General features: G+C 46.9%; 1 protein-coding gene across 3 annotated transcripts in view; it reads right to left on the bottom strand.

Moving 5' to 3' along the window:
- Nucleotides 1-7,339: 7,339 nt before the first annotated feature.
- FAM168A (family with sequence similarity 168 member A) overlaps nt 7,340-22,726 on the bottom strand; it is a 124,768-nt gene continuing 109,381 nt past the window's right edge. For all 3 annotated transcript variants that reach the window (XM_077762172.1, XM_077762173.1, XM_077762171.1), the window contains 5 exons: nt 19,680-19,805; nt 12,247-12,389; nt 10,135-10,309; nt 8,676-8,806; nt 7,340-7,945 (listed from right to left, as the gene is read on the bottom strand). In XM_077762172.1, the coding sequence (XP_077618298.1) occupies nt 8,694-8,806; nt 10,135-10,309; nt 12,247-12,389; nt 19,680-19,805 (557 nt within the window). In that variant the 3' untranslated portion in view covers nt 7,340-7,945; nt 8,676-8,693. The remainder of the gene's footprint in view (nt 7,946-8,675; nt 8,807-10,134; nt 10,310-12,246; nt 12,390-19,679; nt 19,806-22,726) is intronic.

Here is a 22,726-nt window from a genome sequence, read left to right on the forward strand (position 1 = left end):
GGAGGAATTTTCTGGAGAGCCAAAGGTTGTCAAAGTCTAAAACAGGCTGTCCATTGTAGGGGCCTAGTGGGCATCACCCGTGCTCCCAAGGAACTGTTCCCTTGGGTTACCAGGGTCTACTTGGTGTCCCTATTTGCCAACTCTTAGCTCCATGTCAAGGTTTGGGTTCTCAAACTTGGCTGTCCCCTTAGCCAATGAACCCCACTTCACCCAGGACTTGGATGACACACCAAGATGATGAGAAAGCAAGAGATGGGGTGGGGGGGTGGTTGGTCCATCCCACTCTCCAGCCTCCTTTTCCAGGGGAAGGCCGGACTGGGGACTCTAAATACCTCCTTGCTGTGGAGACTGAGGCTGGCTTTGGCTTCTCAGGCCAGGTGAGAGATACCCTCACCTTGGTGCTGGGCCCTAGGGTAATAAGCACAGCTCTCCTCCAGCACTGCATCCCCCCTCCCCCCCCATTTTCTGCTTGCTGGAAGCCAGAGTACGACTCTCACCGAAATTTCTTCACCTGTCCGTAAAAAGATGGGATGAGTTGCTGAGGGATCAGGTATGGGAATATCCAATGCCCTTGGCCTTCAGGGCCCCCATCTGAAAGTTTTCCTGGCTTGTCCCCTATGAATCTTGGGAGCCAGAGGGCAGACTGGGGCACTGGGCTGAGGGGAGTTCTGACTTCTCCTTACTCCACTCCTTGCCCAAAGGACCAGAATAGTGAATATGGGGCCCAGATCTCCACCTCCGTCTGCTCCTGGTCCTCAGCCCTGCCACTGTGACCTGGAGCTGAGTCCCTGGAAAATTCCTTTCCTGCCCTGGAGAAATTGCTATGACACAGCCCAACAAAGTCTGTGGCCAGCGGTGTCCTCAGCTCCTACATGTTACAGAGCTTTCCACCACAAGGGAGGGAGAATGAGTCTCCTGTGAGGTGAGGACAGGAGGGAAACTGGGGAGCATGCTGCAGGGGCACAGGGCATGGGTTGGTAGGAAGGGTTGGACAGTTAGGAGTCTGTCCTGAAGTCTAATTATAGCTCTAATGTGAGCCAGGTCAGTGAGCCTCATGGGGCCTCAGTTTTTTCTCTAGTTGAAGAGGTTGAATACTTGACAGGCTAGGAGAGTGGGGATTTGGGGGGGCCAGGCTCTGGGAGGCAATGGTGGCCACAATGACCAGGAAAAGAAGCCTGGGCCTGGACTAGGGCAGTGGCTTTGCCCAAGGGAAGAGGAGGCAGAGATTTAGGATGGGAACAGACAGTAGCTGACTATTTGGGTGGAGACCACATGACCTCCCTCAACTGTCCTTCTGTGACTACAAACCTGCAAGCTCTTTCTTCCCTTGGTTTCCCACCTGACAAACTTTAAGCAAACACAGACATTCCCTCCTGGGGGGGGGGGGGGACGGGGAGGGAGGAGGAGACTGTAGGGCTTGAAGAGCGTAGGAGCTCAGACTGTAGGAGCTCAGAGTATGAGCTCCAACTCTGAACCTCACCAGCTCTGTGACGTTGGCCAAGGTACTTACCGTCCTTGGCTGCCCTGTCTTGAGGGCAGGGTTAATAAACAGGGCACAACCTCCCATCCTGCTGTGAAGACTTTGAGAATTACCAAACATAAAGCACAGCGCTGGCCACACGGTAAGCCTCGGTAGGTGATAGCCTTCATCATTCATGGCCTCCTGGCCGTGGATCACACACATTAATTAGTCCAGGTGCCGACGGCCACTTCCCAGACCCCTCAACTGAAACCCAGGGAAGCCCTGCTATGCCTGTGGGGAGATGCAGCATAGGCATTACCTGACTGGTGAAAACAAGGTTAGAATCAGCTTGAGGAGAAACCCAGGGCACTCACTGGCCTAAGAGGGGGCCTGTGTCTCCCTGCCCCAAGAACCACCAGTCTGGTCACCCTGGACTTGTTTTTTGTTTTTTTTGGAAACTTTTTTTTTTTTTAATAGTTATTGAATGTTCTACAGCTTACAGTAAATATCATAGTTACAAATTCTTGGCTTCAATCTTTCAGAGTGATCACTATCTGATCTTCAAAACAAAATGAAACAAAAACCCAAAAGAATCCAAAACAACAAAACAAAACCAGATTTATACTTCATACACACAAGGGGAGGCCATGGGGGCTTTCCAATCTTTACATTCCAGGCTGTGTTTTGAAAACACTGATAAGTTCTTTCATCAAACTACTTGGAAGACACCGGTCAAAGGTTTATTATTATTTTAAATGTTTTTCTTTTTAAAATGTGAGTTCCAATAAAATTTAAAAATTAGATTCCAACCTGTAGATTAAAATGAATTAAAAAATACAAAATCATATACAATGCTCTCAGGGATGTTACATGCCACGAGAACAGGTTTCTCGGTCACGTGATATGATATAGGGATGCAATGCCTTTAGTCAGGAGATAGAGACAGACCGTTGGGCCTTTAAAGGTCATTATAGACAACTCCAAGTTGCTGGAGGCCTGGCCTTACCTCCCCCTTGGGTAAGGACGAGCTTGAGTCCCACCACAGATCCACACGATCTGGCTGACTCGAGAAGGTGGTCTGTGGGCAGTCCCACTCTTTTCCTGACTCACAGGCATGGGGAGGAAGGCTAGAGCCTTGAGATGCTGGTCTTGCTGGGGTCAGGCCCAAAGAGGATTTCACCCATTTCACTCCTATGGGCTGGTACTTATCTGCAAAGCTGTTCTATCAGTTCTCTTCAGGAAGGAGAGTACCCACTCTGCCAGGAGCTGGAATGGGTACAGGGCCTCACTGCCACAGCATGAATGCCCAGGGACTATGGATACAGCCACAGGGAAGCAAGAGCTCTAGTTACCCTTTCTGGTTTTGTGGCAGCCAGTCCCAACTCCTGTGTTCCTCACTTGGCCACTGGGCTGGACTCAACAGCATGCAAGATAGAAAATAACCATTAGAGAAACTGAGGGAATGGGGCCCAAGTCTGGCTTAGGCAAAGTTGTCTATGGAATGTTGAAGCTGGCCTGCCGTGCAGGAATTCTGAAGGCTGGGCCCTAGAACCATGTAATACATAACTTCAGAAACACGTTTTCTAGAAGGAAACACAGGTAAAGGACAAACCTTGCAGCCAACCTGGCCTGCCCATGGAAATGAAGCCTGATCTCTGAGGCTCAGGTATGGAATTGGATGTTAGCCTGCTTGGGATTCCCCTGCTGTAGGGCTGGGCCTGGATTGCCCTGGGGCTGTGCCCCTCCACAGAACCTGCCTCCTACCTGCCCACTCCACTGCCTGACCTGCCCCTCTCCGGACTCTGAAGCTTAGCACGTAGCCGGGGACCACACACTTTCTAGTGATGTGGTAAAATACAGGATGGAAAAGCAGAGCTTCCATTTATCTTCACTCAAATGCAATTGAGAAATGCCATGGTGCTACCTAAATGATTCATCCAGCCAGAGTGCTATAACCAGGACCACACAAAGACCAAGACCCATGTCTTCCAGGCCTGCCTTCTCTGGCCATGGAGCAGAGTCAAGGAATCTGATATGCAGGGCTCCAGGCTTGGCTCAGCCAGGGCCTCACTAGGGCTCCTGGCTGAGTCTTGTGTACACGAGGAGGACACCAGAACTTGGTGACCAATGGGCCTGCCTAACTTTTATGCTCCATGTGATTCATTTCTGAATGCCACTCAGAACAAAGTCCCTCCAAAGGAGTACTCCTATCTCTCTGGGATTGGTAAACCTCAACTTTTAACTATACAGTGTCTCTCTCGGTCCTGGTTCTCACCCATGGGAAAAGCAAGCCCAGGGACTGACATGAGATGTCAATCCAGGGCAACACCAGTCCTCTGGGGGTGCCAACTCACTGGGCTTGAACAGTGGGCAGGCCCTCCAGGGTCAGAAAGCAAGGGGTAGACAGGCTTCCCTGGGACATGGGTCTTTCAATGGACAGAAACCTGGGGGCTTGCCCTTGAATGTATCTTCAGCTCTGGGCATCATGATCCCAAAGTGTTTTGTTCAGGTTAGGCCTTCTGTTGCCAATTTTCATCCTGGTGCTGCCAGGGTCCTCCGGGCCCCTCAAAAAAAATCTCAACTGGGAAGATTGAGCTTCCCAGGTCTTTAGGCATCCCGCTGTTTGGAACAGACACGTAGCAACCCACCCCTTCTTCATGCCTGCCACCAAGAGCCAGTAGGTGCCAGCTGAAAGAGCAGAGGATTTGAAGAGTTCAAATTTCGTCTCTTTCTCTTAACTGTATGACTTTTGGCAAATCTCTTCAGCCTTTTTTTTTTAAAGCAAGCTCTAGGCCCAGCATGGGGCTTGAACTCATAACCCAAGATCGAGAGTCACATGCTCTACCAACTGAGCCAACCATGTGCCCCAAGTCTCCTAAGCCTTTTGAGACTTAGGTTTTTCCATCTATAAAGTGAGAATTTGGCAATCAATGAATGTCAAAGCACTTTGTACATTAAAAAGAAAAAAAAACTGTGGATAGGTGTATGTGTCCTTGTTCGATATTTAGGTAAGGGGATATACACTTTAGGGTCACTGCCAAGAGAGAAGAGCCACAGCAACTGTCCCATCTCATAAGGAAAAACATTTTTTCAAAAGTGGCAGAAAAGTTATGTTTCAGGCTCTGACCACTGGGGGGCTCCAGACTCCAGATTCCTGGGCCCCAGGATAATGAGGAAAAGGGAGTCAGGTACAAGTTGGGGAAGCCAAGAGGGTTGACTGGTGACCAAAACCACCTATACCCCTAACCCTGGCCACCAAGCTTGTGGTACTGGGGGCAGGCAGTGGAGTGGAGAGGTGTTTGCATGCTGGTGCCAGCACTAGCTCCCTATGTCATGTGGGCACACCCCTTGTCCTCTCTGTCTCACTGGCTTTCCTACAATGACAGGGCCCTCCCAGCTCTGACCTTCTGTTCAGCTTTACCAATGGGCCATCCATCATCTCTGGAAGCCTCCCAACAGATGCCTATGATCCTGCCATGAATGTTTGTCCTGCCAGAGGCACACCACTGCCCCTGTTCTCCTGGACTTGTTCCCTTTGCGATGACTCCCCAAGCTTGGCCAGGCTTGTGGATCTCCGTCAGAGCAAGAGGGGGAGGCCAGCAGAACCGGGGGCTCCACCATGCACACTGAAATGGGGGGCTGGACTTGGGACTCTTCCAGACCACAGCCTTTCTGTACCTTGTTTTTGCCTTGGGGCCTATCTTTGATCTGAAATTACATACTAGGGCAAAGAGAGGGTGCATAGCATAGATGCTTTAGTCCTCAAGCCCGTGTGTGGAGTCAGACTGGAGGGAAAGCAGGCAAACTGGGATTCAAGTGGCTCTGCCACTTATGAGCAAGTCACTTTGCTTTCCCAGGTCTCCGTTTCCTCACGGATCAACAAGGAGAATAATCTATTTCACAGGGTTAAGCCAGATGATGGATGTGAAATTGCTTTGTGAACTGTGAGGTACTAGATGTTAGTTTTTACTTACTGGTATAGAAAGAACAAAAGTGACAAAGTCATTCCTAGGTCTCCTTTTAAATTCCTCTCTGTAGTTCTACCCAGCCCACCTAGAGGCAGCAGGGTACATGGAAACATTAGGATACTAGCATTCTGCTCACATTGGCAAGTTCCCTTTTTTTCTACAACCAGTTTCCTCACTTGTTAGACGGAACTAACCCCATCCTCTCTCTCTCAGGGCCAGTAAATTAAAGGCTGTGAAGTGCTCTGAAATCTATGAAGCACCAGACAAATGCAAAGGTTTCCTATTATTCATTAGTATTATTTTGGCATTGTCCACACACATATGACATTATCTAGAACAACCTTCACCCACCCTTAGAAAGCCAGAGAGTAGGAGGAGGTATCTGCAAAAAATGGATTAACACTGGAAAATTTTGTTGTTTTAAAATGAAGCCCCATCAGCACCCTAGAACAGACCATTTAGAATAGCAGGGTTTCTCCTTACTGGTCCTGCAGTTCCCTGGAAAGCCAAGAAGATGGGTCCCCCAACTCCTGGCTCTGGGTTGGATGCTGATGGGCTTTGCCCTCCTGGAAATGGCCAGACAGCCTCTGAGGTCCTTCTGGCTCAAAAGTTTCCTGATTTTTTCCTCCTTTAAGGGAGACATGGGAGGTAGGGGTAAGGTTTGTCCAAGTGCATGTGAATTTAAAATGAAAAGGGTTACTTAAAAGTCCCAAATGTTATCAATGATCCCATTTTGTACAGTAAAATGTTCCTGCACCCCTGCCCCCAAAGGGGCTGTTGGCCCAGCCAAAAGCTGGGTGCAGGGGACATTGCTGGGCAACTTGGGCTCCTGGCTGACACTAGCAGGGCCTCCTGACTTAGGGGTTCCTCTTCTCCCATGAGAGCCCATGCCTCCTGGGCCTCATCCTTGTCCCCTCTCTCTTCTCAGGAGGAGGGGCTTTTGTCCTAAAAGCACAGATCCTCCTTTTGAGCCAGCCCACTTGCTCCTTCTCCTAGGGCTGGAGTCAAGGTATAGAACGAAAGTTCCAGATGTCTTCACAGAATTTCCAAATGCTATTTCTCCATTTGCAATTTCTGTTCCTGCCATCTGGCCCCATGTGACCTCTGCCCAGTCTTCAACCCGCCTTTGGGATCAATGGAGAAAAAGAGCAGAAACAAAAGCCCAGAGACTGTTCCAGAGTTCACCAGGTATGAGTGCTGCTGACTTAATTTCTACAAAACCAAGCCAATCCATCTCTAGGCAAATTTTTGTGGATAACATGCCCCTAGGTGGGAAGGCTGCATTTAATGCTAATTTACTGCCAGATCTAGGGAAGTTCTTTCATCTTCTCTGAGCCTCAGCTTCCTCATCTATCAAACAGGGGAATGGATGAAATGATTGCTAAGGTCCCGTCAGTTCCATGAGTCTATGAAATGTTTATTGCTATTGCTTTTCCTTCACTATCCTGACCTTCAGAGCTGCCAGCACCCACCTGGAATGTGGTTCCTTCACTTTGGCCGTGAGTGGCACAAGACAACCAAGAGCCCCACGGACAAGCTGGTGAGCCCTGGCACCGGGAAGGGCAGAGGGAAGGGAGAGAAATGTCATAGGTTCCCACTCTAATCAGGAGGAAGCATCTCATCAGAGTGGGCCCCTGTGGACTCTGGAGCCAAGGTCTGGATTACATAGGGCATCTGGCCTTCCAAGGCTTTGGGAGGCTGGGATACCATCACCCTGCAGCTGCTTGGCAGGTCTGAGGTCAAAATTACGTTTTGAGGAAGTGCCAGGTCAGTTAACAACACTGTGCAAATCAGAGGGTCCAGGACCAGACAATTTGGCCAGAGACCTTACAAATCAAAGCCAGCAGGCAAGCACCTCTCTCCCCTCTTCCTTCCCCCAGAGCCCTCCCTCCTCCCACCCTCCCTCAAGTTCTCCCAAAGAAAGAATCTGGTTTTCCCAGGTTCTCATTAAGCTGCTATGAACACTCCTACCTAATCAGGTGGTTCTGTTCTTGGTCTGTTGCGATGGTTCTCAGAAGTCATTTCCTTTGTGTCAGGACATGCTAACGTCCTAAACTAATCTTGCTCCGGAAAAATAAAGAAACAATCTCCCAGAGATGTAACCTGCTCAACAGCTTTGAGTTCCTACCCTGGACCCAAGGGTCACATGTGTTATGCTCTTCAAAGGAAATCACACCTTCAGCTGAACCATTGCAATAAACCCCACTCTCTGCCACTAGACTAGGCTCTCCAGGGACTGGATGCTTGGGGAAGGAAGAGCAGAGAGGATATGCTTGGTCAGGAGGAGGGGACAGAGCTGGAAGGGTAGCGGCTAAGGGGACACTAGGGAGAGGCAGGAGATTAGAAAAAGCAGCTTTTACAAAAACCAAAAATAAAAACCAAAACCGTTAAAGATGCATAAAGTGACCCTTGCACTTCCGTTGTCTCTTCTTGCAAATAGAGGTGGTGCTGCTAGGGAACTGCTCCAGCACCTGTGTAAGACTTGAGTAGTTGCATACAATGTGAGAATCCAGATCTGAGGAAGGAAGGGGAGAGCCATTAGTGCCCGTGATATTCCTGTCAGGCCATTTCAGGAAGCCACTGGATCCCCTCCCCTCACTGCAGGATCCCTAAATGGAGCCCTCTGTGCCTCCCTAGTGGAGCTGCCTGCTTCCCGTCCAGGTCTAGAGCTCCTGGGGGAGGTAGAGGGTAGGGGAGATCAGGAAGTAGGGCAGAGGATTTAAAAAGATGATGTCCCTGGAGCCCTGTGTTCCACTGGCACTGCCTCAGAGCAGTCGAGGGCAGTAAGGAAGTTGATGGGTGGGGGGCGACGGGGGGTGGCCCAAAGTCTCCAGCTCCCCCATGATAGCTAACATCTGATTAAGACTGCATCTGAAGAATGGGGCCCAGAGTTAAAGGAAGTCTGGAGGCTGTAAGTAAAGAGCACAGAGTTTAGTGCTAGAGGACTGGAGTTCAAGCTCCAGCTTATTTTTTACTGGTTAAGTGATGTTGAACTATGCATTTATCTGCAAAACAGAGCTAATAATCCTCATTTCACAGAGCTGTTCTAAGGATTATGAGATAATGTATGTAAAGTACCTAGAACATATGGAAAGTGACAGCTATCATTAAGGGTGATATTACTGAACTCAGAGCAGGAAAGCACCTGGTAACTGTCACTGGCCCCTGCCGACACCTGTGCTTTGCTAGGGGCGATTCTAGTATTCGGTCATCCCCCTACCTCTCCCAGCCCGGGCCCTACTCACTTGGATGGGCTGCAGGCTTTACCAGTGCGGGGGCACATAGCTGTACGCAGGGGTCCCTTGGGCCCTGTATGTTGGCATGGACACAGGGTGTGCCCCAATCGCAGTGTGCTGGGGTGCAGTCAGCAGGGTACCTGAGCATCCAGAAATAAAAGCAAACCCAGTGAGGCCGTCCCAGGATGCTGGGATGAAGAGGATGAAGCCACAGTCTTTCACACAACTGCTCCCCAACCTGGGCCCCCCACCTGCTCACAAACTACCTACCCCTCCCACCTTGCCAGGCTTCATCTCCTTAGGGAAAATTTTGCTGATACTCCAGGACAGAGTCAATCACTCATCTTCAGTGGCCTCCTTCTACTCTTTTTTGTATGCTTCTCTCAGTCTACCGAGTGGAAATTGTTGGTTTATATGGTTGTGTTTCCCACGGGCCCCACTGTTCCTAAAGGCAGGGTTCTAGTCTGATCTATCAGTAACTGGTCCCCAGAACCAGAACAAAGGCTGGCACCAAGCAGATATCCGATAGTTTGCTGACCTGATCTGGGGAATGAGGCCTCCATAACCCCTTACATTAGGGGCCACATAAAACCCCAAATCTCACCCCCCACCCACTAGACCCCTATACTCTCTTCCCTCAAGTGATTCTTTAAAAGTTGGATCTCTAAAAGTTATCCACAATCCTCTTGTCATCTCATGCTCTTCTTCTGAATGTCAGCACATCCAGAGACTTCCCTAAACCTGCTCCTCTGGTGTCGTCTCCTCCTCCATCCTCAAGGTTCCTGAAGGGCAAGGCTCTGATGTGATTTCCGGAGTAAGCCCTCATGCCTTACAGAATTAATTACTGGACAGGGCCTTAAGCTTCTGCCTGGTCATAACAGGCATTAACATTAACAATAACATTAGCCCCATGCCCTCCCTTCTGGAACCCTGCTGCTACTAGAGTATTAGTGCCATCATCCTTCCTTTAAATGGCAGCCTCCCCACTGACCTATCTGCTTAAAGCCTCTCCCATCTAACTGTGCCTCCACCCTGCAGCCAGAGAATGTTTAAAGCAAAACCATCTCTCCTCTGCTTAAACCCCTTTGCTAGCTCCCCATTACCTAAAGGCATTTGGGCCTCCCCACTTTAGCTTTGCTAACTTCCAGCTGCCCTTCCAACTCCACACCCCTATTTTCTAAGGGCCTTGGACCATTTCCATTGTGTGAACATATCATGTTCATGTTCTTTCCACCTGGACTGCCCTTCCCTCTTCCATCTCTCTGGTCAACTTCTGTTCACACTTTAAGGCCTTGCTCAATATGCCCTCCTTGGTGAAATCTTTCTCATTGCTGTGGACAGAGTTCCCAGAAATCCCCAGCACAGAATTTCTCATGCTATGTGACACTCGATTCTATGACTGTGTCCTCCAGTCTGTCATGAATTTCTGGAGAAGGGGGATGGATGCTGACGTAGATGCTGCTCTCACCTGCTGACATTGCCATGGTGGTGCCAGCTACCATGCCCATGGCCACACCATTGGTCCGGGGGGCAGCAACAGGCGCTGGGTAGATGGCGGAGGGAATGCTGTTGGGCTGGACAACCGTGGTGTGGTGGATGACGTGGGGCTGGGCAGCGTACACCGGCTGTGTGTAGTAGGCTCCCTGGGGGAAAAGAGGCTGAGGTCACACAGGCTTTTTGGAGACATGGAGTAGGATATAGGGAGAAGGGAGGGGGAGCATGTTCCTCCCAGACCCTATGGGACAGGGCCAGATAAGCATGGACCTAGAGATATAAGGTCTGGGCCCCAGCTGGGACTCTGCGTCTGTCTTACTACATGACTCTGGACAGTTCAGTATTGGGCTCAGCTTTTCGTTATGAATTATGAAAAATAAGGCTCTGACCCTGTCCTGCTTTGCTCCTAGGATTGCTATGATTATCTAATAGGGTAACAGCCTTTAAACTGTTTGTATCTTACTACAGCGTGCTTCTACGAGCTGCCAAAAATGTAAAGGCAGGGACCACAGTCAGTGAGTGAGGATATGGATGGAGCTGGTGAATCCAGACCACTGTGTCACGCATATGAGGAATTTCCAGTGGGGCAATCACACTGGTGCGAGTACTACCATCTTACCCACTGGGAACTATCACAAATGCAGAGCATTTCCCCAGATGTATCTTACTATTTCCCTTTAGGCAAAGAGGTGAGGATGGAGACAGCGGTCTTAGGTGACTTTCCCCAGCCTAGATCATGATGCTTCCTGCTGCCACAATCCACAGGCCTGGTGACCTTTGTGGCGAGTAGACACAGCCCCTTGGGTCATCTTAATCCAGAGCTTCCCCAATGCCTCTACTAACAAATGACAGGAGCCTCAGAATATGGGTTTATAACTGCACAGGTCTGAGAACATAGTGCAAAGCAGCCTACCACAAACCAGAAAAATGATCTCCAGCCCACTGTTGTTGTTTTTTTTTTATGTTTTATTTCTTTCTGAGAGAGAGAGACAGCGTGAGCAGGGGAGGGTCAGAGAGAGAAGGAGATACAGAATCTAAAACAGGCTCTAGGCTCTGAGCTAGCTGTCAGCACAGAGCCCGAATGTGGGGCTTGAACCCACAAACCATGAGATCATGACCTGAGCCGAAGTCAGATGCTTAACCGACTGAGCCACCCAGGTGCCCCTGTTCTATCTTTCAAGTTTCACATTCTACTCTAGAATGTAGCTGTTCGTTAAATCAAAACATGTTCCCCTCACTACTTAAAAACCTGATGCAGAACTGTCACCCCAGAAAAACTGTGCCATGTGGTATGCTGGAGGCTCATATAATCCCTGTCATAGCCATCCCCTCAGAGTACACACATTCTCTAGCTGAAGGAGCCCAGATGGGGACATTAAGGCACTGAGAGAGAGAATAACTTACTCAAGGTCACAAAGGGACTGATGAGAGCCTGAGAACTTATCTCCTCCTTGTTCATAGACTTTATCGAGGAAGGGAGGTGTGGGGGTTAGGGAGAGAAGCCCAAGACACATGGGGTCTCATCCTGACTCAACCAATAGCTCCCTGTGTGACCTTGGAGAACTCACTCTCCCCTCTGGGTCTCAGCTTCCCCACTTGTATAAAAAGGAATGGAGAGGGGTGCCTGGGTGGATCAAGTCAGTTTAACATCCAACTCTTGATTTCAGCTCAGGTCATGAACTCTTGGTCATGAGACTGAGCCCTGCATTGAGCAACCCACTGGTTGCTCCACTGGGTGTGGAGCCTACTTAAAATTCTCTTTCCTTCTCCGTCTCCCCCCCTCGTTCTTGCTCTCCAGAGAAAAAGAAAAAAAAGGAATTGAGCTAGATGATTTCTAGGAGCCCCTGCTGCTTTGATATTCTGGGCTCTGTTCATCTAAATGGCTTCATGCATCAACCCTCTAGGGGCTGAGGTGGGGTGAGGGAGTGTGTAGACTACAGGGCTACTGTTTCTATGATATAACAGTGACAACTGGCCAAAGCCATGAACTTGTCTTCCCTCTGTACCTCACCCACTCCCATCCCTCCTAGGCTGGTCAGTCATTTACCTGCAGAAGTGGTGGGCCCAGGCTTCCACACGCACCTACCTGGGCATACAGATTCTGCTGGGGATAGGCACTTCTGATTGGATACATGGCCGTCTGATAGGGGTTGGGTGATGGGGAGTAGGGGGGCGGAGCAGTATTACTCTGGGTCGGTGGGACCTTGTATGGTGTCCCCGCAGTATATCCTGTACCAAGGCAATAAGAGAGACTTCAGTTAGTTGACAGAACATTGTCAGAAGGTAGCAGGTCCCAGGTACGACTCCCCAGACAAGGATGGGCTGATTCCAGGCTGGAAACACAGATGAGAAGAGACAGAGAACAGGGCTCCTCCCACAGAGCCCTGGGCCCAGAGGCAGCTCCCTCAGTCCTGGTGCACAGGGCGCATGAGTAATTCTGGCATCTTGTGTTTTTCTGGGTCTCAGGGGTATGACATATAAAATAAGAGGCTGGAACACAGATGATCTCCTAAGGGACCTTTGCAGCTCAGACAATCTAGGATTCTGTCTACATACCGTGAGACAAGCACGTACACACAGACAGGAGACCCTCTGCCCACTTGCTCTTTATTGCACTCTGTCTTCTTGCTTTTCTGTCTCTTCACTCAGCAGCCCAGGGCATCTTCTGCTGCTGTTTCTCTTTGGTTTTCTACCTTACTCTCTCTTTTTTTCCCCTCCTTATATCTCTCTCTTTTTGGACTTTTCTCTACCACATTCCCCTTCTTTCCTGAGAGGTTTAAGGTGAAAAGCCCACAGAAAACACCATTCAGACCCAGCTCTTCCCCTTGCTCCTGGGGCTTGGAGGAGAACCACCTCTGCCTGAAGGCCTGAAGTCAGGGGTCATGAAAGTTCACATCAACCAGAAACCTATGCCCCAGGGAGCTCACAATCAGCCACTCCATCAAATCGTGCTGCCTTTGACTCTTCTGGAAAACAGAGTCACATCCTATGTCCACGGAAAAACCTGAAACATAAATCACTCAGGAACAAGACTGTGTACTTACAGAACACAAAATGAAATGATTCTACGGAAACCAAGTGATCAAGTGATCCCCAACTCTCTTACTTTATACAACGGGCTCAGAAAGGGCAAATGGTTTTAGAAACTGCTCCTTTTTTCTAAGTTGAAGGGACAGTGCCAGGAGACCTTGGCTCTGGATCTCCAATGGGGTGTTGCTGGGGCTTCTTCCCTGTGCTTCCCATCCTGGCTCAGTCTGGTTGGTACATCACTGACCTTCTCTGGGCCTCAACTCAGGTCTTTCGCCTACAAGATGCTCATTAAGGACTATCAGCAACATGGTGCTGATTCTGCAAGAAGGGACTGGGGAGCAGAGTGGAGAGGGGTGCTTTATTGGAAGAGAACAGATCTAGGCTACAATTCGTGCTTTTCCCCCCAATTTGGTGTGACTATTGTCAAGTCTCTGGGCCTTAGTTTCCTATTTTGTTAAATCAGAAGGCTAAGAATGAAGATCTCTTCCTGAACTAAAATCCTATTTTTCTAAAGATCCTAGGTCTCTTCTATCCTAACCTCAAGTAAAAGCAAGCTGCCATAAGGTCACAAATCTCTCTCCATCCACAGCACTGGCTTGGCGTCCCCCAACCCCTGCTGAGGTACTCAGTAGGATATGAGAGCTGCTATTCGGTTGCCACAAAAGGCACCACCAAAAGGTATCCTTGTCCTCTTCCCTGACATCATGTCACTCACTTTTCCATCTGTAGATTCATAGTTTATTCCATGAAAAACTGGCTTTGTGATCAAATACACTTGGGAAATACGTAGCAATGAGGATGAAGTGGAAAGCATACGTTCAGAAGGTAGCATCGTGAAAAATGAGAAACTAGACATGGAGGTGCGAGTCAGCTGAGAGAAGTTTGGAGCAGATCCCTCCAAGTTTCTAGACTGTGGCACTAATTATGATATGTGGTCAAGGCAGGTGAAGCAGATACTGCAGGGACAGAGAGAAGTAAGTCTAGGTCTGTGATATCTACAAGGAGCCACCTGAGGGGCACTTCACCTTGGAGGCACAGTTTTTTTTTTAATCTATAAAACAAGGGGGGTTGTCAAAATGGGTATGTCCCAAGACTGTGCAATGGACTATATGATTCTGAGGGATTTTAATTGTTTTTAAAAAAGAGTGCAGTAATGTCGAATAAATAGGTTTGTGTTTTATTCTATGATCCTGAGAAGTTTTAAAATGAGAGGATGAACTATGAATCTCCAAGACAGGGATTAGCAGGAGGCTATTTACAAATTTAATTTACCACTGAATATTTTATTCACACTATTAACATTTAAAACAGGCAAACTAGGGGCGCCTGGGTGGCTCAGTTGGTTAAGCATCCGACTTCAGCTCAGGTCATGATCTCACAGTTCGTGGGTTCGAGCCCCGTGTCAGGTTCTGTGCTCACAGCTAGCTCAGAGCCTGAAGCCTGCTTCAGATTCTGTCTCCTTCTCTCTCTGACCCTCCCCTGCTCACGCTGTCTCTCTCTCTCAGAAATAAATAAAACATTAAAAAATTTTTAAAAATAAAAATACAAATAAAACAGGCAAACTATAGGGGCACCTGACTGGCTCAGTCTGAAGAGCATGTGACTCTTGATCTCGGGATCATGGGTTTGAGCCCCATGCTGGGTGTAGAGATTAGTAAAAAATAAACCATAAACTTAAATAAATAAATGAATAAATAAAACCTGAAAACTACAGTTTTTATAACTACAACTTATTTTGGTAAGTAAAGTTTTATTGTAACAGCCATGTCTATTCATTTACTTATCAACTATGGCTGCTTCCCTGCTACAACGGTAGTTATGACAGAGACCATATGGCCTGAAAAGCCTACAATATTTATTATTTGGACCTCTATAGGGATAGTTGCTCAATCCTCATTTAAAGGAATAAAAGAAGGTTATGAGGAGTCCTGTCAGAGTGACGAAGGGCAGAAGGACAGGATACCCTTGAATCCTAAGATACTTGTCTCTGAAAGCTATACAGCACAGAGTAGTGGTTATGAGTAGTCTGGAGCCAGACTGACTGCCTGGGTCTGAACTCCCACCCTGCTATTTGACAGCTGTAGAAAATAGCAGTCTCCTCATCTGTAAATGGGGACAACAGTACCTATTTCATAGGGTTGCTGTGGTAAATACATTAATTAATAATTGCAAAGCCCTTAGAATAGTGTGTGACACATTAAAAGCACTTCATAAAGGTGAGCTATTCTTCTTCTCTCTCTCACTGTATAGAGAAATAGTAAGCTTGCCCTGGGAGTGTGCAAGCAGAGACTGGTATGAAAGACCACAATAGAGAGGTTAAACTATGACTTCCATTGTGTGATCCAACTTGGAACACAGACTGCAGGGTTTTAAGATTCTAAAACTGTATGGTTTAAAATACCATGACTTTGGGACGCCTGGATGGCTTAGTCGGTTAGGCATCCGACTTTCACTTAGGTCATGATCTCGCGGTCCGTGGGTTCGAGCCCCGCGTTGGGCTCTGTGCTGACTGCCAGCTCAGAGCCTGGAGCCTTTTTCAGAGTCTGTGACTCCCTCTCTCTCTGACCCTCCCCTGCTCACGCTGTCTCTCTCTCTCTCTCTCTCCTAGAAATAAATAAAACATTAAAAAAAATAAAATAAATAAAATAAAATACCGTGACTTTATGATTCCTTAAAGTTAACAAGCCAACGATGCTGGCAACTTTCCTTTAGGCTCCCCAAGAATGTGCTCTGGAATTTCTATCCCCAAGGGAAGCCTGCACTACCCCTCTATGCCCCAAGGACAACCACCTTACAAAGTATTGAGATTATCTCTCAAAGGAAAAGAAAAAAGCTCTAAGAGTCTGCAGGAGAGTTTGGTTTCCAAATCTAAGAATAACTTTGTCTGAGACTGTTTCCCTTTCTTCATGTTATGAAATGAGACACACATATACTCAGAATACAGATCAGCAGCCAAAATACCCTTGGCAGCCAAAAAGATGATGCTGCATAAGAAGGCCTTGCTCATTTGTCCAGACAGTTTGAGAAGGAAGAAGCAGAGCTAGAGATCATTAAGCTCAACACAGACGTTTCACAGATGAGATGACAGATGGCTGAGATGGAGCAACTGCTCTCTAGGACTCAGGACTCAGTGCTCCTTCCTCCAGCTACAATGGTTCTCAAGGTTTCCATCTTTGTCAAGAGGCTGCAGAAACTGCCTGGGCTCCGTCAGTGAGTGACGTAATTCTTCTCTCAAGGAATACCCTCAGGTGGCCTAGATAGGTTCAGAAGGCATTCTAGAGTTGATATTCTGTCTCTGAGTATTTCAGTGAGACTTTTATGAGAAAATCATTGCAGTGGACTTTCTATAACTAACAGTCCTGTCCATACCACTGAGGATTAGAAATTCCCCTGAAGCTGTAGTCTGGGCTACCTTGGGTAACGCAAAATTAAGGATTTATTACTCTGTGCATCTAAGTAAAAGAAGCTATTGGGCTTGATCCAAAATAAAACAAAACAAACGAACAAAAACCTGACTGATTTTGCTCAAATGAACTTAGACTCAGCTCCCTCACTGGAGGCCCTGGTACTTGTGAATGGTCTTCTACCTAAGTCTGAAGGTCACAGAATTAGGACTTTGAAATTCTATGCCTTCAAGACATTAGAGACTTGCATCTTGCATTCAGCTTTCTACATTTCAAATGAAGAACCTGTAGCTGGACTGNTCAGTACAGAGCTGGGCTCAGAGTTCAGGGCTTCCCATGCCCGAGTTACAGGTCTCTGCAGTCCAATCTTGGACATCTGGCATATTGGCCTTTGTGTCCTCATTTCACTAAAGGCAATATTGTGACAGAAAAAGGGAATTAGATCACTAGAAATCCCAGCTCTGCCTTACGAAAGAGGCTTGGTTTATGAGGCCCGGTTCTTTTTCTCAGGTTCCTAACTATTAAGTTTGGGGTCCATCAAACAGAAAAATAAATAGAGTCTGCACATTAGTGAGATAAAACTGTTCTAGCCCTCTCTTCAATCCTTCTGCACTATCATAAATCTTTTTCAGCTGGTGAGCCCCTACTACCTTCAAAGGCATTGATCCTTACATCAAGGATGCCTTTTAGACTAATCAGTTTATTGACCATCAGATTTACATGTCTGAACAAAGCTCTATGTCTGAGTCTTGCCTTGACCCCTAAGTCTCCTTGTTGGTACAGACAGTGTGGAATAATTAGGAGGGAGACCCAATTACAAATTGAATTGAGTTTCTTAAAGTGTCCTGAATTTTCCGTGGCATTAGAAGCCACAAAATCTATGTATCAGGAGGAAGTCTGGTGGGCGTGGGAGGGGCAGGAAAGCCCACCTCTATTTAAAAATTCCACACACTACTGGCTTAAAGGAAAAGGGGCACATTTTGGGTCCTTTCCAGGGACTATGACAGTCTGTGAGGGCAGTGGGAGGTAGCTGCAGGACATTTCAGTGGTACTTCAGGAAGATTTCAACACAGGAGAAGGCGAAGCCTTCTAATATTCAGACATTCTCACTGTAGAATGGGTTGCCTATGGAAGGAATGAATACCCTGGAGATATGTGAGCAAAGGCTAGCTGGTCAACTACGGGCAGGGTAGCTAGAAAGGTCCCTGCTGGGGTGGTGGATATTGAGTACACAGCACCCTGGTGACAGAATCAGGAGTCTAAAAGCTAGACAGAACCTTAAAGATGTCCTAGTCCAGCCCCATTATTTTACAATTGGAAAAACCAAAGTCCAAAGCATGGACATAAATTATCCAAGGTTACACAGAACCAAGTCTAGAATCCAACTCTTCTGGTCTCCATCCCAGGCCTCTTTCTGCTACACTGTAGTAGGTGTGTCCATATGCATGTACAGTCATATGTGTGGGTTTAAGAGAAAATATTTATAAATAACCCCATTTACATATATGTTCATTCAATTCCATCTGAGGTACCTGGAAAAACTCCCTACTACTGCCATCCTTCTCTTAATGAGTACTATTAATATCATGAAAAAAGTCAGTAAACTTAACTTGAAACTTAAACCTGAGTGATCGGTTTTTAGTTGTGCTGCTTGCTACTTGGATGGCATTGGACATAGTATCTTTCTGAGCCTCAGCTTTCAAACCTGAATGAAAATCCACCATAATGGGACTATAGTGTAGATTAAATGAGAGGGTGATAATGAAAGCAAATTCTCCAAAAGGTGAAGAGTTATGTTGTTTAAATGTAAGTTGATGATGACATCTAAGGGCAACGGTAACTAAACTAAGGAGAAGATAACATTAGGTATTTAAAATAAAAGAAAAAAATGCAGCATGTTCATCTAATCCACTTAATAGTTTAATAATTTACTGAACTACAAACTATCAGGCTTTATCTGCAATATCTCTCTAAGGGTATTGCAAGCCCCTGATGGCACAACTTAAGAAAAAAGCACTTCCCCCATCCAAAGCCAGCCATTCCTCTTTTGGACAGCTCCAACAAGGCACAAAGTCTTCCTTATATGGAGTCAAAGTGCTCAGTAACTTCTAAACATTGGTCCTCATTTTACCCAGGAAGCCATCTTGTATTAAAACTCAGGTGTAGGGGCGCCTGGATGGCTCAGTCAGTTAAGCGTCTGACTTCAGCTCAGGTCATGATCTCACAGTCTGTGAGTTTGAGCCCTGCCTCAGGCTCCGTGCAGACAGCCAAGAGCCTCAAGCCTGCTTCTGATTTTGTGTCTCCCTCTCTCTCTGCCCCTCCCCACTCACACTCTGTCTCTCCCTCTTTCTCTCAAAAATACAGAAACATTAAAAAAAAATTAAGTATCATGTGTGAAGGTGAAACCATTAGTCACTGCACTAAACGTCAAGATGAATATAACCATTCTGATTGGCCAGGTGGTTTCTGTCTTCCCTAAGGACTCCCTGTACATACTTGCTCCCACGGTGTAGCTTCCACTAGGAGAGTATTTCCCATGCAGAGGGCAATTCTGCCTCCCCAGGAGATATTTAGCAATGTTTAGAGATATTTTGGTTGCCGTAATGAGGGTTCGCTGGCACCCGGGGGGCTGAGGCCAGGGATTCTGCTAAGCATCCTACAATGCACCAGTTAGCCCCCTACAACAAAGGATTTCTATCTGGTCCAGATGTCCATAATGGCAAGGCTGTGAAACCCTGTGCTAGCTAGAGCAGCCCACTCTGTCCAAAGGTCCACCGGCCTTCAAATGTGCTCTCTGTTCTTTCCCTTAAAATGTAGTCACAGTTCTTTCCTTATCAAACTTGTTGGCCAAATGCATACTTCCTCCTCCCTCCCTCACTGCTTTGTGTCTCCCCAAAGCTGGGTACATGATCAAAGAGGATGACCTGCCCTGTATGAGGAAGGTCAATTTTTTATGTGGGTAGGAGAACCTCTTGAAACAGTGTCTTATAAGGTCAGTTTTAAAACTTCCCTTTCCTTTCTTCCTAAGAGACAAATCAGTCCCAACTAAGGGGAACAAGGAAAGGAGGAGACAGGCTGTATTTACTGAAAGCCGCAGAGGATGCTTGGTAAGTTCGGTTCTCGGTCCCGGTGTCCACTGGGAGGTGGAAGGTGCCTTCAGTACCACAGGAAGACGAGTTCTGTGGCCAGGCCTGTTTCATCAGCAGAGTTGCTTAAGGGAAGACACAAGAATGGCATTAGGCAGAAATAAGAAGTGGGCACCACCAATCACAGACACAAAGCAAGGGTCTTGTGCTGGATGGAAACATATAACCCAAGGGGTCCTGTTCAGACACACAGGATGGTTCAGCCTTTCTGAGATGGGTGAGTGGGTTGGGAGGAGTGCTGAAGTGAGCTTCCAAATGATTTGAAACCAAGGAAATCTGAGTTTACACTAAGAGAGCCAGAATTTTCTACCCACTACCAAAACCATGAAGATGCCTAAGAATACCACCTCCTACTGACATTCTGGCCTAAGGCTCTGGGATATTCCTTAGCTGCTTTCTTATTAATATGTAGCAACTTGGAGCCTTTGACTATGTACTGGGCCACATCAATTGAGTCCTCAATTTTTATGCCTGAAATCTCACCTGGGGGTGTATTTAATAAGTTGTTTTCAAAGAGAGACCTCAAAAGAATTACCATGTCACATGAACCTTGCTGGACTGCCAACTCTTTCAAAGGGAATGAGCTGGCTGTGGCAGTTCAGAAAGCACAGGCTGTATGGTGGGACTCTTCCTGCTCCTTCTCCTGTACACCCAGCTGGAACCAGAGAGATAAGCCTCTTGCACACCCTTTATACCTCCTATTGATGTGTTGCTGGTGCCCCACGTTAGGTATCTTCTCATGAATTAGAGATGATCTACTGGGCCTTTAAGAAATTATGTTAAACTTGGGGTAGGTGTAAAATAGAGATGAGGCCCAGTCTGAAAGAAATCTGCAGACTTCCCAGGTAGACCTAAGGCTTAACTTGAGAAATTTGAAGGATGATGCTTCATATGATCTAGAAGCGGGGAATGACTCAAAAAACTTACCTTCATGGTATCCTGTGGGGAAGGAGAGAGGAAAGAGGATTTCAAAGGGGGGAAAATGCCTAACTTCTTTAGAGATTTTGCTTGATATACTTTTTCCTAGAGGAGAAACCATTCTTGACCCAAATTTCTATTTAGAGTAGGAAGAACGATTTTAATAGTATCTTTTCTACTCAAATAAGATCTTGGATAGGAGAGGCTTTAAAGAACATTAGCAGGATGTGGGGCTACAGTGGCAATAGTTGGGTACACTTGAAACATTTTAACAATGGGCTAAGGTGAAGCAGGGTGGCATGAGAAGCGTGCCTGTCCACTCTGATTCTGCCAGGGCAAGGACAGCCCACCTCTAGAGAGGTCCCATAACCCCTCTGCCCATCCAGGTAACAGGTAATGCCTCTGGTTCCTTCAGTCTTGGGAGTACTGAGGCCAGAGGAAGAGGTCAAGGACCCTGCTGTTTCGCTGAACTAAGGCTAGAAATGTAGCTGTTCTAGGCTGACTCTGCACTTGCATTAATGGCCCGCAATATATACAGCAGATGCTGAGAAATGAGAAGGAAATCATGGGCAGAAAGTGACACTAAAAGGAGAATTCTTGCATAAGAAATGGAGACCTAGAAGAATTGCGTGCAGAGTCCAAAGCCTTTACTGGACATCAACGCATGGCTCTGCAGACAATACAGGAGAAGGGCAGGCAATTTTAAACAATTACCTTGAGTTTCCTTTCCCCAGGGTGGGGGCAGGGGGTGGGGATTAATAAAGGATCCAATTAGTGTTGAAAAATCTTATCAAGATGTCTCCAAATTTAGAACCTGCTGCTCAATGTGGCTGGAAAGCCCTGGTCGCTCTAAGCTCCCTAAAAAGTGAAACATGTAGTTCTGAGAAGACAGATGTCCTCAAGACCCTATAGAGCTCCATCAGGGAGCAGGAGGCCTAAATTCAGCCACAGAAAACTTGGATGTCCTGTTCCAGTCCAGGTTTTTCCCCCCAGGTTGTACATACTTCACCATAATTTTCATCATAGGCCAAAAGTCTGACATTGGTCTGAAGGACTGCATGACAGTTAAAGTAAATCAAAATTAACCAAAGAGTAACTGAAGCCTACACTGCACTCAGCACTGAGGGGAGCGCCACAGTGGACAGGAACACATGTGGGTCATGGTCACTGCACACAAGGTATTTATGGGCCAGCTGGGGATGCAACACAGCCACACGCCAACCAGAGAGTGAACAAGACAGCATTATGCAACATAAAATAACATTCCAGATTAACCAGGATAGAAGCAAGTGCGACTGTGCCTTTGATGTCTTATCTAACTGATCAAGTGAACTACACTATATATGTTCTGAAGAAGTATTTTCTCTGGTTTTATTAAAAAAGAAATGAAAACAAATATTCGTGTGTTCTATGTTTCTCTATATATTTGAATACTTTAATAGTTTAAAACTGGACAAATAGTAAGACTAAAAAAACAACAAATATTAGCTGTCAACTTGACTTCCTCATTGGCTAGTTGTACTGTGCCACATGATCTTCCTCTTCCATGTAAAATTCCAAATTTTACCATTCTATTGGTAGCCATTGAGAGCTCAGTTGTGTGATAAAGGCAATCCAACTGAAACTTTAGAGGCACAGTAATAGAGGAGGCTGCTCTGACAGGCATGCCTGCTCTTGGGTGCCATGAAAGGAACCAACTCCTAGAAATGTTCTATATTTTGAATTAGGTGGTAGTAAAATACAAATGTATACATATGTCAAATATTACTGAGCTGTACACATGAGACTAGTGCACTTTATGTACTACTGTATATGTGTTATTCTTCAATTTAAAAAGGAGAGAGAGAGAGAGAGAGAGAGAGAGAGAGAGAACACCCTTGGCAGTGAAGGGCCATGGCCCAGTCACAGCATGCTGCCCACATCCAGGTGCTGGGTTGTTCACTTCCCTGGATACGGGGCCCTCACGCCCTTTGACACTTTGAACAATCTGTTAAGCACACTTACAAGGAAGAGAGGCAGCAAGGGACCATCATCCTGAATAATGCAGTAGGTCAGGAAATCTAAGTTC

The sequence above is a fragment of the Crocuta crocuta genome, unplaced genomic scaffold (assembly GCF_008692635.1).
Source record: "Crocuta crocuta isolate KB4526 unplaced genomic scaffold, BGI_CrCroc_1.0 scaffold306, whole genome shotgun sequence".
NCBI lineage: Eukaryota > Metazoa > Chordata > Mammalia > Carnivora > Hyaenidae > Crocuta > Crocuta crocuta.